The sequence below is a fragment of the Hippopotamus amphibius genome, chromosome X (assembly GCF_030028045.1).
Source record: "Hippopotamus amphibius kiboko isolate mHipAmp2 chromosome X, mHipAmp2.hap2, whole genome shotgun sequence".
Lineage (NCBI taxonomy): Eukaryota > Metazoa > Chordata > Mammalia > Artiodactyla > Hippopotamidae > Hippopotamus > Hippopotamus amphibius.
The window spans coordinates 104,720,548-104,734,702 of record NC_080203.1 but is presented as its reverse complement, the minus strand read 5'-3'; the positions used below and the strand labels follow the sequence as shown (position 1 = coordinate 104,734,702).

Genomic DNA, 14,155 nt, shown 5'->3' with positions numbered 1-14,155 from the left:
TGGGGTTATTTTGGAATCTTACTGATAACAGGGAAGGAAAATATCTAACTCCAATCTCCTCTGACCTTCTGTGTGGGAGAAGAGAAATACCCAACTTAGTCCGTTCTAGCCATTTAGCCCCAAATTGGTGGTGGTGGGGTGCAGATTGAAAAGCACACATAAAATTCACAGTCTGAAGACACAGGCTCACCTAAAGACTGAGATTTAATCATAGGATTATGGAATGTTTCCCGTCCCCTCACAACTTACTATCACATTACTAAAGGTCTGTTTACAGCAGTTCCTTTTATCCAGTATATCAGGTCTAAGAATCAAGAAAAAATTACAAGACATATTAAAAGGTGAAAAACACAGTTTGAAGAGACAGGACAAGCGTTGAAAACCAGATGCAGATATGGCAGAGATGTTGGAATTATCACATTGGGAATTTAAAACAACTATGATTAATATACTTAGGACTCTAATGGATAAAGTAGACAGCATGCAAGAACAGATGGGCAATATAAGCAGAGAGATGAAAATTCTATAAAAGATCCAGAAGAAATGCTATAGATCAAAAACACTGGAACAGAAATGAAGAATGTCATTGATAGGAGTATTATTAGACTGGACATGGCTGAGGAAAGAGTCTCTGAGCTTGAGCATATCTCAATATATCTCTCAAAAGAAGAGCAAAGATAGAAAAAACTGGAAAAAAAAAGAACAGACTAAGTACTGTGGGACAACTCCAAAATATGTAATATATGCATATGGACATACCAGAGGGAGAAGAAAAAGAAAGTAACAGAAGAAATATTTGAAACACAACTGAGATTTTCCTCCAAATTAATGTCAGACACCAAACCATGGATCCAGTAAGCTCAGAGAATACCACACAGGATGAATGGCGAAAAACTACACCTAGGCATATCACCTTCAAGCTGCATGCACCCCAATGTTCATTGCAGCACTGTTTACAGTATCCAGGACATGGAAGCAACCTAAATATCCATTGACAGAGGAATGGATAAAGAAGATGCGGTACATATATACAATTAAATATTTCTCACCCATAAAAAGGAATGAAATGCCATTTGCAGCAACATGGGTGGACATGAAGATTGTCATAGAAAGTGAAGTAAGTCAGAAAGAGAAAGACAAATATCGTATAATAATGCTTATATGTGGAATCTAGAAAAATGGTATACATGAACTTATTTTCAAAGCAGAAATAGAGTCACAGATATAGAAAACAAACTTATAGTTACCAAGGTGGGGGGGGATTGGGATGAATAGGGAGATTGGGATTGACATATATACACTACTGTATATAAAATAGATAACTAATGAGAACCTACTGTATAGCACAGAGAACTCTATTCAGTGTTCTTTGGTGACCTAGATGGGAAGGGAGTCTAAAAAAGGGTGGATATATATATGTGTATAACTGACCTACTTTGCTGTACAGCAGAAACTAATACAACATTGTAAAGCAACTATACTCTAATAAAAATTAATTTTAAAAAATAGCTGATGTAATTCAGAGGAAAAAATACCTTACTATATAGAGGAGCAAAGATAAGAATTACATCTGACTTCTCCTCAGAAGCTATGCAAGCAAGAAGAGAATGGAGGGAAATATAAATAGTGTTGAGAGAAAGAAAAATACCAACCTAGAATTCTGTGCCTTGAGAAATTCTCCTTCAGAAGTAAAGGAGAAATGAAGACTTTTTCAGACAAACAAAAATTGAGGGGATTTGTTGCCAATAGACCTGCCTTGAAAGAAATATTAAATGAAGTTCTTTAGTGAGAAGAAAAATGATATAGGTGAGAAACTTGGATCTATATAAAGAAAAGAAGAGCACTGGAGACAAAATAAAGGTAAGATAAGAGTTTTTATTTTCATATTCTTAATTGATCTGACATTAAGTTTATTCAATATAATAATGGCAACAGTGTATTTATTTCTAAATATGTTTATGTATACTTATATATAAGTGGAATTAATGAGAATAATGAAACAAGGGAAAGTAGGGAGGAATTAGGATTATTTTGTTATTAAAAAGGTCCTTGCAGATAAAGACAAATACTCTTTTATCACTTGTATGTGGAATATAAAAATAAATGAATATATTGGGCTGGCCAAGAAGTTCATTCAGGTTTTTCCATAACATCTCATAGAAGAACACGAATGAACATTTTGGCCAACCCAATATATAACAAAACAGGTATAGACTTACATATGTAGAGAACAAACCAGTGGTTACCAGTGGGGAGGGGAGAGACAGAGGTATCTCATGTATGCAAGGCTGGTTCACATTCAAAATTCAGTTAAACAATTTTCTTATCAGTGAAAAAAAAGGACAATTGGTAGCTTCTTTGCATACTTGGAAAAGTGGAAAGTGCTGTGGAAAGTAAAAGCACTAGAGGAATAGAAGGTATATTTTAAATCAGCAAACTATAACTTAAACCAGTGAAATACATTATAGCTACAGCCCCCAAGTATCAGTTTTCTCTGTTAAGAACTTTCCTTAGGAATTTATCCTAAGAAAACAAAGGAATATATAAAGATGTTCATCAAAGCATTACCAATGATGAGGAAATACTAGGAGTAACCTAAATGTCCACCAATAGGGGATTGACTAGTTAGGTTATGCTATGAGTATGTTAAGGAATGCTGTACTTCTATGAAAATTCATGATATCTTAAGTAAAAAAAAAAAAAAAATGCAGATTACAAAGCATATGGTTATACAGCCCCACTTTTGGGTTATGTGGAAATATGTATATGTATATGAAAAATAATATGTAGAAAAAACATGAACAGTAATGATTTCTGAGTGGGTAGAGTATAGATAATTTGGGAGAGGGTGATTTTTTTGTTTTTACAGTTTTCTTTATAAAGAACATATAATTTTTTTATTAGAGAGAAAAAAACTTAAGGTAATCCATCACATTAGCAGGCTTAAAAAGAAAATACCATATGATCATATTAGTAAATGCAGAAAGAAAGCATTTTACAAAATCCATTACCTATACATGTATATAAATATATAAACTCAGTAATTGAGTGATGGAGGGGAACCTTCTCAACTTGACAAAAAATACCTACAAAAAAACCCCCACAGCTAACATCATTCCTAATGGTGAGAAACTAAGATCGAAACCAGGCTACGATATCCCCTCTCACCACTATTTCTCAACGTTGTACTGGAAGACCTAGCTAAAGTAATAACACACAAAAAGGAATTAAAAGTTATACAGATTAGGAAGGAAGAAATAAAACTGCCTTTGTTCACAGATGACATGATAGTCTATAGAAAATCTGAATCAATTAAAAAAGAAAAAAAAACTATTCCTGGAACTAGTAAGCTATTATACTAAGGTTGCAGGATACAGGTTAATATACAAATGTCAGTTGCTTTCCTGTATACAAGTAATGAAAAATGTAATTTAAAATTAAATACAAAATACCATTTATATTAGCACCCAACAAAAACAAAATACTTAGGTATAAATTGAACAAAATACAAGATCTATGTGAGGAGAACTACAAAACTCTGATGAAAGATATCAAAGCAGAATTAAATAAATGGAGCAATATTCCATGTTAACGCATGGGAAGACTCAATATTGTCAAGTTGGCAGTTCTTCCCAACTTGATGTAGAGATTCAATGCATTCCCAATCAAAATCCCAGCAAGTTATTTTGTGGCTATTGACAGACATATTGATTCAAAGTTTATATGAAAAGGGAAAAGACCCACAGTGGCCAACATGCTATTGAAGAAATAGAACAAAGTTAGAGGACAGACACTACCTGACTTCAAGACTTACTACAAAGGTAAAATAATCAGGAGAGTTTAGTATTGACAAAACTAGACAAACAGATCAATAGAACAGAAAAGAGAGCCCAGAAATAGGCCTGCATAAATACAGTCAGCACATCTTTGACAAAAGAGTAGAGGCGGTACAATTCAGAATAAATAGTCTTTTTAAAGAATGATACTGAACAACTGAACATCCACAAGCAAAAAAATGAATCTAGACACAGACTTTTTACCCTTCACAAAAATTAACTCAAAATGGATTTCAGATAGTGTAAAATGCAAAACTATAAAACTCATAGAAAATAACATAGGAAAACGTCTCTAAAATGACCTTGGTTTTGACAGTGACATTTTAGATACAACAACAAAGGCAAGATGTATGAAAGAAAGAATTAATAAGCTGGACCTCATTAATATTAAAAATTTCTGCTCTGCAAAAGACACTACTAAGATACAAAAACAAACCACTGATTAGGAGAAAATATTTGCAAAAGACATATCTGATAAAGAACTGCTATCCAAAATATACAGAGAACTCTTTAAAATGCAACGAGAAAAATAAACCATTTAAAACAAGGGTCAAAGATCTGAACATACGCCTTACCAAAGGAGATATACCTGTGGCAGATAAGGACATGAAAAAATGCTTCGCATCATATGTTATCAAGGAAATGCAAATTAAAACAACAGAAAGATACCACTATATACACCTATTAGAATGCCAGAATCCAGAACACTAACAACGCTAAATGCTGATTAGGAAGTGGACAATGGGATATGCTGTGAAAACAATTGCTAGTGACACTGCTTTGCTGATGGGATTGAAAGATGATATTGCTTCTTTGGAAGACAGTTGGGCATTTGGTGGTTTCTTCCAACACTAAACATACTCTTACCATATGATCCAGCAGGTCACTCTCCTTGGTATTTACCCAAAGGAGTGGTAAACTCATATTCACACAAAAACCTGCACATAAATTTTATGGCAGCTTCGTTCATAATTGCCAAAATTTGGAAGCAACCAAGATGTCCTTCAGTAGGTGAATGGATAAACTGTGGTACATCCAGGCAGTGGAATATTATTTAGCACTAAAAAGAAATGAGCTATCGGGTCATGAAAAGACATGGAAGAACCTTAAATGTATATGAAGTGAGAGAATCTAATCTCACAAGCCTACATACTGTATCATTCCAACTGTATGACATTTTAGCAAATGTAAAACTATGGAGGCAATAAAAAGATCAGTGGCTTCCAAGGGTTGTGGGGAAAGAGAGACAAGTAGGTAGACCACAGAGGATTTTGGGGGCAGTGAATCTCCTCTTTATGAAACTGTAATGGTGGCTAGATGTCATACAATTGTTCTAATCTATAGGATGTACACCACCATGAATGATCCCTAATGTAGACAGCGGACCTTAGGTTGTAATGATGTGTCATTGCAGGTTCCTGTGTAATGAATGTACTGCTGTGGTAGAGGATGTTGATATTGGAAGGGGCTGTGTGTGTGGCAGTGGTGGGGGGAGGGTATATGGGAAATCTCTGTTTTCTGCTCAATTCTGTGAATCTAAAACTGCTCTAAAAATCTATTAGAAATAAAAGATTTTCCAGCAGATAATATCTTCTCTAATGTATTTTTACAGATAATTCCATTCCTAATCTTCCATATAATAGCCATTTTCTCCCTAGAGCTTTTCTGTTTCATGTATAAAATGTTTTACGATATGCCATCTATATATTTTCCCTTTATTCCAATAATTTTTCCTTCTATATTTCTTTTCACTTCTGTACTTCTGCATTGGTCAAACTTTATTATGGAGATCATTTTAACTTTGTCTACTTTTTTCCTAAGATCAATATTTAGTATATTTTATACTCTTTTATTGTCTCAAGGGTACATTTTATATTTTACTTGTAATTAATTACCATTACAAAATTGGAACTGACAGATGTGATAAACCAAGATATTCCTGAAGTGTTTTTAAACATAATATTATTTTCTGGCTGGAAATATAAAAACAGGTAGAAAATTTAAAAGTAAAGTAAGAATTATCTATGAGCTTATGTTTATTAATATTTTAACAGTGTATTTACTTTCCTCTCACAGTGTTGCAAGCACCATTGACATTATCCAGAACTGATTTTATATTTGAAATCCCATTACATACTATGGATCCTAATAAGAGGGTCACAAAAACTCAGGTATGTATAGAGAATTGATGCAGTTTACAATTTCTTTCTGATTATGGTTTTCAGCTTATTAAGTTGATTACTCTGAAGCATATGTTGTAAGAATATTTTCATTTTAGAGAATATATATGTATATATATTTCTCAGATGTAATAATCAAAGTATACAAACACATATAAAGCCATTTATTTTATATATGTATATTTCAGTAGGACTATTCAAAATAAATTGAATGGTTATCCCTCTTTCCTGATACAAAGGGGAGCTATAATTAAAATTAATGTGAAATATGTTCAATACAGGTGAGGAAATGAGGCAATAATAAAAATTGAAAAAGTCCAGATATATAATAGTCATCTCTATGATAATCTACTCTTTTTTTCTTATTAGATATTTCTGCCTCTCTTCTAATTATGAATCCACCTGGGAAGAAAAAAAAGAGAGACATGCATAAGAAAGAAGCTCAGGCATACATTGTAGAAATTTGTATTTGTAGTGCCCATTTTTTTGTCTTTTATGTAAGTTTTCCAGCATTTGTGAATGCAATCCCTTACTATTATAAAAGATACTTTGCAAGTGTGTAGTGTGATTGAGATTAATGATCCTGAGTTTGGGAGATTATCCGAGATTATGTAGGTGGTTCCAGTCTAATCATATGAAGAGTTAAAAACAGAGAACCTTTCCTGACCGGGATCAGAAGGGTATGTGATGACAGAAGAGGGGGTCAGAGAGATTAGATGTTGCTGGATTTGAAGACAGTGCAAGGAGGCCACCAGCCAAAGAATATATCTGACCCCTAGAAATTGAGAATGGCAAGGAAACAGATTCTTCTCGAGAGCCTCCAGAAAGTACCATAGTTCCTCCTAACACTTTGGTTTTAGTCCAATGATATCTGCATTGACCTTCTAATCTACAATACTGTAATGTGATAAATTTGTTTTGTTTTAAACCACTAAATTTGTGGTAATTTGTTACGGCAGTAATAAAAAACCTGAAGTAAGCTATATCAGCATCACATTTAGAATAGGCTATAACCATTAGAGAAAATTGAAATAAGAATTGGTTAAAATTAACTGGTTGCTTCCGGGAAGCAGGACTGTTGATGAGGAGGAGTTGAGTGGTCCAACTTTTTTATAAGTGTATTTCAACTATTTGTGTAAACTACGTACGTGTATAATTTTGATGAAATTATAAAGAAGAATAACACTATACTACACATGCTAAACGAATTAATGTTTCTCTGTAGATGACTGGATCAGTTGTATTCTTAGGATAGGATACAGAAAGTGGATAGTATGTTAGAGATCTTATACCATTTCCTCAATTTTGGAATGAGAAAAAATGAGGCATTCACATAACTAGTATGATACCATGCCCACCTTCTGTATTAAAAGATGTTTTCTTTATAAGGTGCAAATTGACTTTGTTATAGAGTACACAAATATTAGAACTAAATAGATGTCTCAGTACTTAGAAACATCTGGGAGTAAAGTTGACTCATTTTTTTAATCCTGAATATTTTAAAATCAATCATGCTTTAGAAAGAAACAAAATGTGTTATTTTGTTGTGGTGACGCTTGCGTGGATCATTCTACACTCTTCAAATTTTGAAGAATAAAGTTTAAAAAAAACTGATTGAAGGTTTTACTTTCATAGTGAGTTGCACTGGAAAGATGAGTCTGCACACAAGTCATGCACATAGCTCCCAGATTTACAGGAACATCACAAAGACAGTGCAGAGACTTTCTGCATGCACTTTACACAACCTTCCCTAATGTTAAAACCTTATACAACCAGAGAACATTTTTTTAACAGTAAGAAATTAGCTTTAGTAAAATATTATTAACTAAACAACAGACTCTATTCAGATTTCACCAGTTATTTACTAAGCTCCTTTTACTACCCTAGGGTCTAACTCAGAATACTATGTTGCATTTAGTCTCCTCTAATATATGACAAGTTCTCAATGTTACTAATTTTTTATGACCATGTCAATTTTAAAGAATACTGGTCTGTCTTTGTTTTCCAGAATGTTCTTTAAGTTCAGTTTGTCTTATATTTTCCAGCTTAGTAGACTCAGTTCTTATTTTCCATGGACTTTGGGGAAGAATGTCACAGAGGTGAAATGTTCTTTTTGTCATATCATGTGAAGGGAATACATGCCAGGTTTCTCCACTGTAAAGCTGGAGAAACTATTTTCCCTTTCCACACTCTATACTTTGGAAGTGAGTCGTCAGTTTCAGCCGACGCTCAACGGGTAGGGGTCAATCTCCACCTTCAGGAGGGGACATTTACATATATTATTTGGAATTTTTCTGTAGGAAAGGTTATTTCCTCCCTCCCTTTATTTATTTATTTATTTATTTATTTATTTAATATATCAGTGTGAACTCACATGTATTTATTCTATACTTTCAGTTTTAATCCAATATTACATTTTTTATTTTGTTGCTAAAATTGTTCCAGCTTTGACCATTAGGACCTCTTTTAGATTGGTCCTTTGACATACTCCCTTCTTTATGATGTTTAAACATTCTCTTACTTTCTGTGACTACAAAATGGTCCAGGGTCACTTTTATTTTAATTGTTCCAGCTATTGAGTCAACATTTTCTCCAAGAAACCTCAGTATCTTTTATGGGAGAATGATATTTAGAAACCAAGATCTGTACACTAGGTGTGCTAGCTGCTACTGTGGTGTCATGTGTTCTATGCCCTTTCGGCAAATAGAGCCACAAAATATTTGTATATGTACTAATCCATGAATACACATATATCGATAATTCTCTATCTACCTACCTACCTAGCTGCCTGTATATCATCTATTTACATCTATCTTTTCCTATCTGTCTATCTGAACATGAGTTCTAACTGATAACTCTGAGTCTAATCCAGCATCACAAAGTTCATTTCAGTCTTTCTCCCTTGTTCATTTTTAACTCCTTTCTTTGGCAGTGAGAAATCTGGCTCTCTTATTTATAATGTATTTACTTGTTTTTTTAACTCTGGTATACTTAGTAAAGAAGTTTCAGAATTTTTAACCTGTACCCTGTTAGAATTGTTAATGTATTTTCCAACTAGAGTACAGTGTTTATAAAGAGTATCTTTTTGTCTTTAGCTTTATAGTTTTGAGTCAAAACACAGTTTTCCAGAATTACTTAGGACACTCCTTACCACCCCCACTACCTTCAGTGAGGTTATTTCATATGTTTTTGATTATAGTTTATCACAGTCTACAATCCATCCTGGGATCCCCAACATCTTGGTTGGTTGTTTTTAATTTACATACCTTTAAGTTCACTCTTTGCAGTATACAGTTGTATGGTTTTTTTAGAAAATGTATGGAATAATTTATTTACCACTTCAGTGCCACACGGAACAGTTTCATTACACTAAAAATTCTCTGTATAATCCCTTAGCAATCACCTACTTCTCTGTCCACCAACACTTGGCAACAATTGATTTTTGTTTTCCATCTACAAAATTTTGCATTCCAGAATGACAGGTAATTTAATTATACAATATGTAGCAATCCCGGTGTGGCATCTTTCACTTAACAAAATATATTTAATATTATGTTTTTGCATGAATTAATATTTTACTTATTTTTTCACTGAATTTTGTCCCATTGTATGGATGTACCACTGTTTGTTTATGCATTCATTTGTCAATGGAAATCTTATTTGTTACTACTTCCAGTGGTTGGTGATTATGAACAAAGCTATTATAAACATTCACATACAGATTTTTATGTAAGCCTAAATTTTCAGTTTACTTAAGAAAATACTTAAGAGTAGGATTACTGGGTCATTTAGTAGGTGTACGTTTAACATTATGAGAAGCTGTCAAACTGTCTTCCAAAGTGACTGTACCAAGTTGCATTCTCACCATCATGAATGAAGGTTCTTGTTACTCTGCATCCTTGCTAAACAGCATAGCTCCTTTGAATACTTTTCATAGCTGTTAATGGGCTGTGAACATATTTGCATACCCCTTTGTTTGCCTAACATCACTTTTAAAGCATTTTATCTATGATTACCACTTTTAATTGCTTGACTTTGTGCATAGGATCAAGTTGCTATGACAACACAAACTAAATTTTATATTGCATATTATGATCTTTATAAATTTCTCCTTTTATTTTTTATGTGTGAACAGGATCTTGTCTTACATAATACTTCAAGAAAATACGTAGAGTGGAATTTGAATATTAGTAATACTGGCAAACTTTTCGAAGACGGCATATTCAAATTTAGTGTACTCAGTGGGACTCTGCAACCAAATGAAGAGTGTAATGTTTCTATAAATTTCTGTCCAAGTAAGTACTTTTCTCCTGTATTTGTTGTTGTTTCTATATCAGTTTATCCTTCACATATTTTATTTTATCATGTACATAATAGTTTAGATTATTTGTTATAAAAACAGTTCTTAAAACAGTTTTAAGAAATTTCTTACTAAAATTTTGTGGTAACCATCATTATAAATGACTCGCAATGATCATTACCTACTGGTATTCGTGCTGTTATATAGTCCCCTCCCACATCAAATAGGGCTAATATATGACCCATGGGATATTATGGATGTGATGGTGTGTGAATTCTAAGGCTAGATCAGGAAAGGCATTGCAACATCTGACTTGTCCTCTTGGATTGTTTGCTTTGGGGGAAACTGGCCAGGATGTCTATTTATCTATATTTCCACTTTTTTGGTGTTTTTTTTTTTTTTTTTAAATTACAAAAACTTTCTTGTACCTTTTAATAATCGTAAGGCAACCTTTCTTTCATTAAACATATATTTCAAAAATTTTTGGCAGTTTGTTTACATTTACTTTTCTCAATGAACTGTAGATTATTTTTTCCAGTTTCTAGAAAAAGGCATATAATTGAGTTTTTCCCTTCAAAAAATAATATCCTTTTCTAGTAATTAAGGTGTCATTTTATATGCGTCATTGTATAAAGAACAAGAATATCTTTTCCCCATTCAATTATCTTGGTACCTTGTTGAAAATCAGTTGACCATAAACAGAATTGTTGATTTCTCTTAACCTGATCTTAGAGAATGGCTTGTGAAGTATTCCCTCCATTTCTGTTTTTGTGAAGGTTGATATTAATTCTTTATGAGTTCTTGGGTCACTTTCACCAAGAAGTTGTTTGGTCTTTGGCTGTTCTATGTGGGAAGTGTTTTGATTCCTACCTCAATCCCTTTCTATAAGTCTATTCAGATTTTATATTTCTTCTTGAGTCAGTTTAAGTAATTTGTGTCTTTCTACAAATTTGCCCAATTTCTTCTAGGTTATCTAATTTGTTTGTATACAGCTGTACATTGTGTTTGCTTATAATGCTTTTATTAAATTTCTGTAAAGTGAGTATTTTCCCTTTTTTAAATTCATGACCTTTGTAATTTGAATCTTCTCTTTTTTTTCTTGGTCATTCTTGCTCATTGTTTTTAAAATTTGATAATGTTTTCAAAGACCAACTTTTGATTTTCTTAATTTTTTCCTATACTTCAGTTAATTTCTGTTCTAATATTTATTGTTTTCTCTATTCTGCTTTGTTTGGGTATAATTTGCTTTTTTTTCCCCTTGTCTCTTATGGTGCAAGGTGTTAGGTATTGATTTGAAACATCTTTTTAGATCAAGGCATTTATAGATATAAATTTCACTCTGAGCACTGCTTTAGGTGCATCCTATAAATTTTGGTATGCTTTGTTTTCCTTTTAATCTCAAATTATATTTAAAAATTTACTTTGCTATTTTTTAACAATTAGTTTTTTGAGAGTGTGTTGTTTAATTTTCACATATTTGAGAATTTCCCAAATTTCACTTCATTATTTTTATTCCATTGTTGTTGCAGAACATACTTTGTATGGTTTCAGTCATCTTTAATATATTGAGGCTTACCTTATACTGTAAAATATGGTCTGTCCAGGAGAATGTTCCACATGCACTTGAGAAGTGTATGTATTTTGTTCTTGTTGGGTGGAATGTTCCATAGATGTGTGGTAGGTCTAGTTCATTTATAATGTTGTTTAAGTGTTTTATTTCTTTAGTGATCTTCTACCTACTTGAGTTACCCACGAATGAGAGTGGAGTACTGAAGTCTTATAGGGTTATTGTTTAATTATTTATTTGTCCTTTCAATTCTGTCAGGTTTTCCTGATATACTTTGTGGCTCTGTTAAGTGCATATATGTTTATAATTGTTATATATTCTTGATGGCTTGTCCTGTTATCGTTACATTTAATGTCCTTATTTATAGTAGCAATTTTTTCTTAATATTTGTTTTTTCTATTATTATCATAGTCACCGCATGTATATCCTTTTCCCATCCCTTTACTTTCATCTGAAAGTGATTTCCCTGGAAAATACAACTAACATCGTACTTTTTTTTTTTTAAGAACTTTTATTGAGATATAAGTGACATACAATAAACTGCATATATTTAAAGTGTACAATTTGATATTTTTTTTCTTATTAGTAATGTGTATATGGCATTCTCAATCTCCCATTCCATCCCAACCCCCACCATCCCACTTTCCCCACTTGGTGTCCATATTTTTGTTCTCTACATCTGTGTCTCTATTTCTGCCTTTCAAACCGGGTAATCTGTACAATTTTTATATATTCCGCATATATGTGTTACTATACGATATTTGTTTTTCTCTTTCTGACTTATTTCACTCTGACAGTCTCTAGGTCCATCCATATCTCTACAAATGTCCCAATTTCATTCCTTTTTAAGGGGGAGTAATAGTCCATTGTATATATGTACCACATCTTTTTTATCCATTCATCTGTTGATGGACATTTAGGTTGCTTCCATGTCCTGGCTGTTGTAAATAGTGCTGCAGTGAACATTGGGGTGCATGTGTGTTTTTGAATTATGGTATTCTCTGGGTATATGCCCAGCAGTGGGATTGCTGGGTCATATGGTAACTCTAGTTTTAGTTTTTCAGGGAACCGCCATACTGTTCTCCATAGTGGCTGTATCAATTTACATTCTCACCAACAGTGTAAGAGGGTTCCCTTTTCTCCACACCCTCTCCAGCATTTACTGTTTGTAGATTTTCTGATGATGCCCATTCTAACCCGTGAGAGGTGATAACTCATTGTAGTTTTGATTTGCATTTCTCTAATAATTAGTGATGTTGAGCAGCTTTTCATGAACCTCTTGGCCATCCATATGTCTTCTTTGGAGAAATGCCTATTTAGGTCTTCTGCCCATTTTTTGATTGGGTTGTTTGGGGTTTTTTTGATATTGAGCTGCATGAACTATTTATATGTTTTGGAGTTTAATCCTTTGTCTGTTGATTCATTTTCAAATATTTTCTCCCATTCTGAGGATTGTCTTCTCATCTTGCTTATAGTTTCCTTTGCTGTGCAGAAGCTTTGAAGTTTCATTAGGTCCCGCTTATTTATTTTTGTTTTTATTTCCATTCCTCTAGGAGGTGAGTCAAAAAAGATCTTGCTGTGATTTATGTCAAAGAGTGTTCTTCCTATGTTTTCTTCTAAGAGTTTTATAGTGTCTGGCCTTACATTTAGGTCTTTAATGCATTTTGAGTTGATTTTTGTGTGTGTTGTTAGGGAGTCTTCTAATTTCATTCTTTTACATGTAGCTGTCCAGTTTTCCCAGCACCACTTATTAAAGAGGCTGTCTTTTCTCCATTGTATATCCTTGCCTCCTTTTTCATAGATTAGTTGACCATAGTTTATTTCTGGGCTTTCTATCCTGTTCCATTGATCTATATTTCTGTATTTGAGCCAATACAAAATTGTCTTGATTACTGTAGCTTTGTAGTGTAGTCTAATGTCACGGAGTCTGATTCCTCCAGCTCCATTTTTTTTTCCCTCAAGATTGCTTTGGCTATTCTGGATCTTTTGTGTCTCCATACAAATTTTAGGATTTTTTGTTCTAGTTCTGTAAAAAATGCCATTGGTAATTTCATAGGGATTGCATTGAATCTGTAGATTGCTTTGGGTAGTATAGCCATTGTTGATTCTTCCAATCCAAGTACATGATATATCTCTCCACCTGTTTGTGTCATCTTTGTAACATTGTACTTTTTAAAATGTAGTTGAGATTAATACCAAGTTCATTTCAATAGTATGCAAAAACTTTGCTACAATATAGCATCCCCTTCCTTTTTACTATTATTGTCATGCA

The 14,155-nt window shown here is 33.1% G+C and overlaps 1 protein-coding gene across 1 annotated transcript in view; it reads left to right on the top strand.

The window, feature by feature from the left end:
- Positions 1-14,155, top strand: part of CFAP47 (cilia and flagella associated protein 47) — a 474,307-nt gene that overhangs the window by 99,671 nt on the left and 360,481 nt on the right. Inside the window, exons 24-25 of the mRNA XM_057717674.1 lie at positions 5,913-6,007; positions 10,152-10,311. Coding sequence (XP_057573657.1) covers positions 5,913-6,007; positions 10,152-10,311 — 255 coding nt within the window. The remainder of the gene's footprint in view (positions 1-5,912; positions 6,008-10,151; positions 10,312-14,155) is intronic.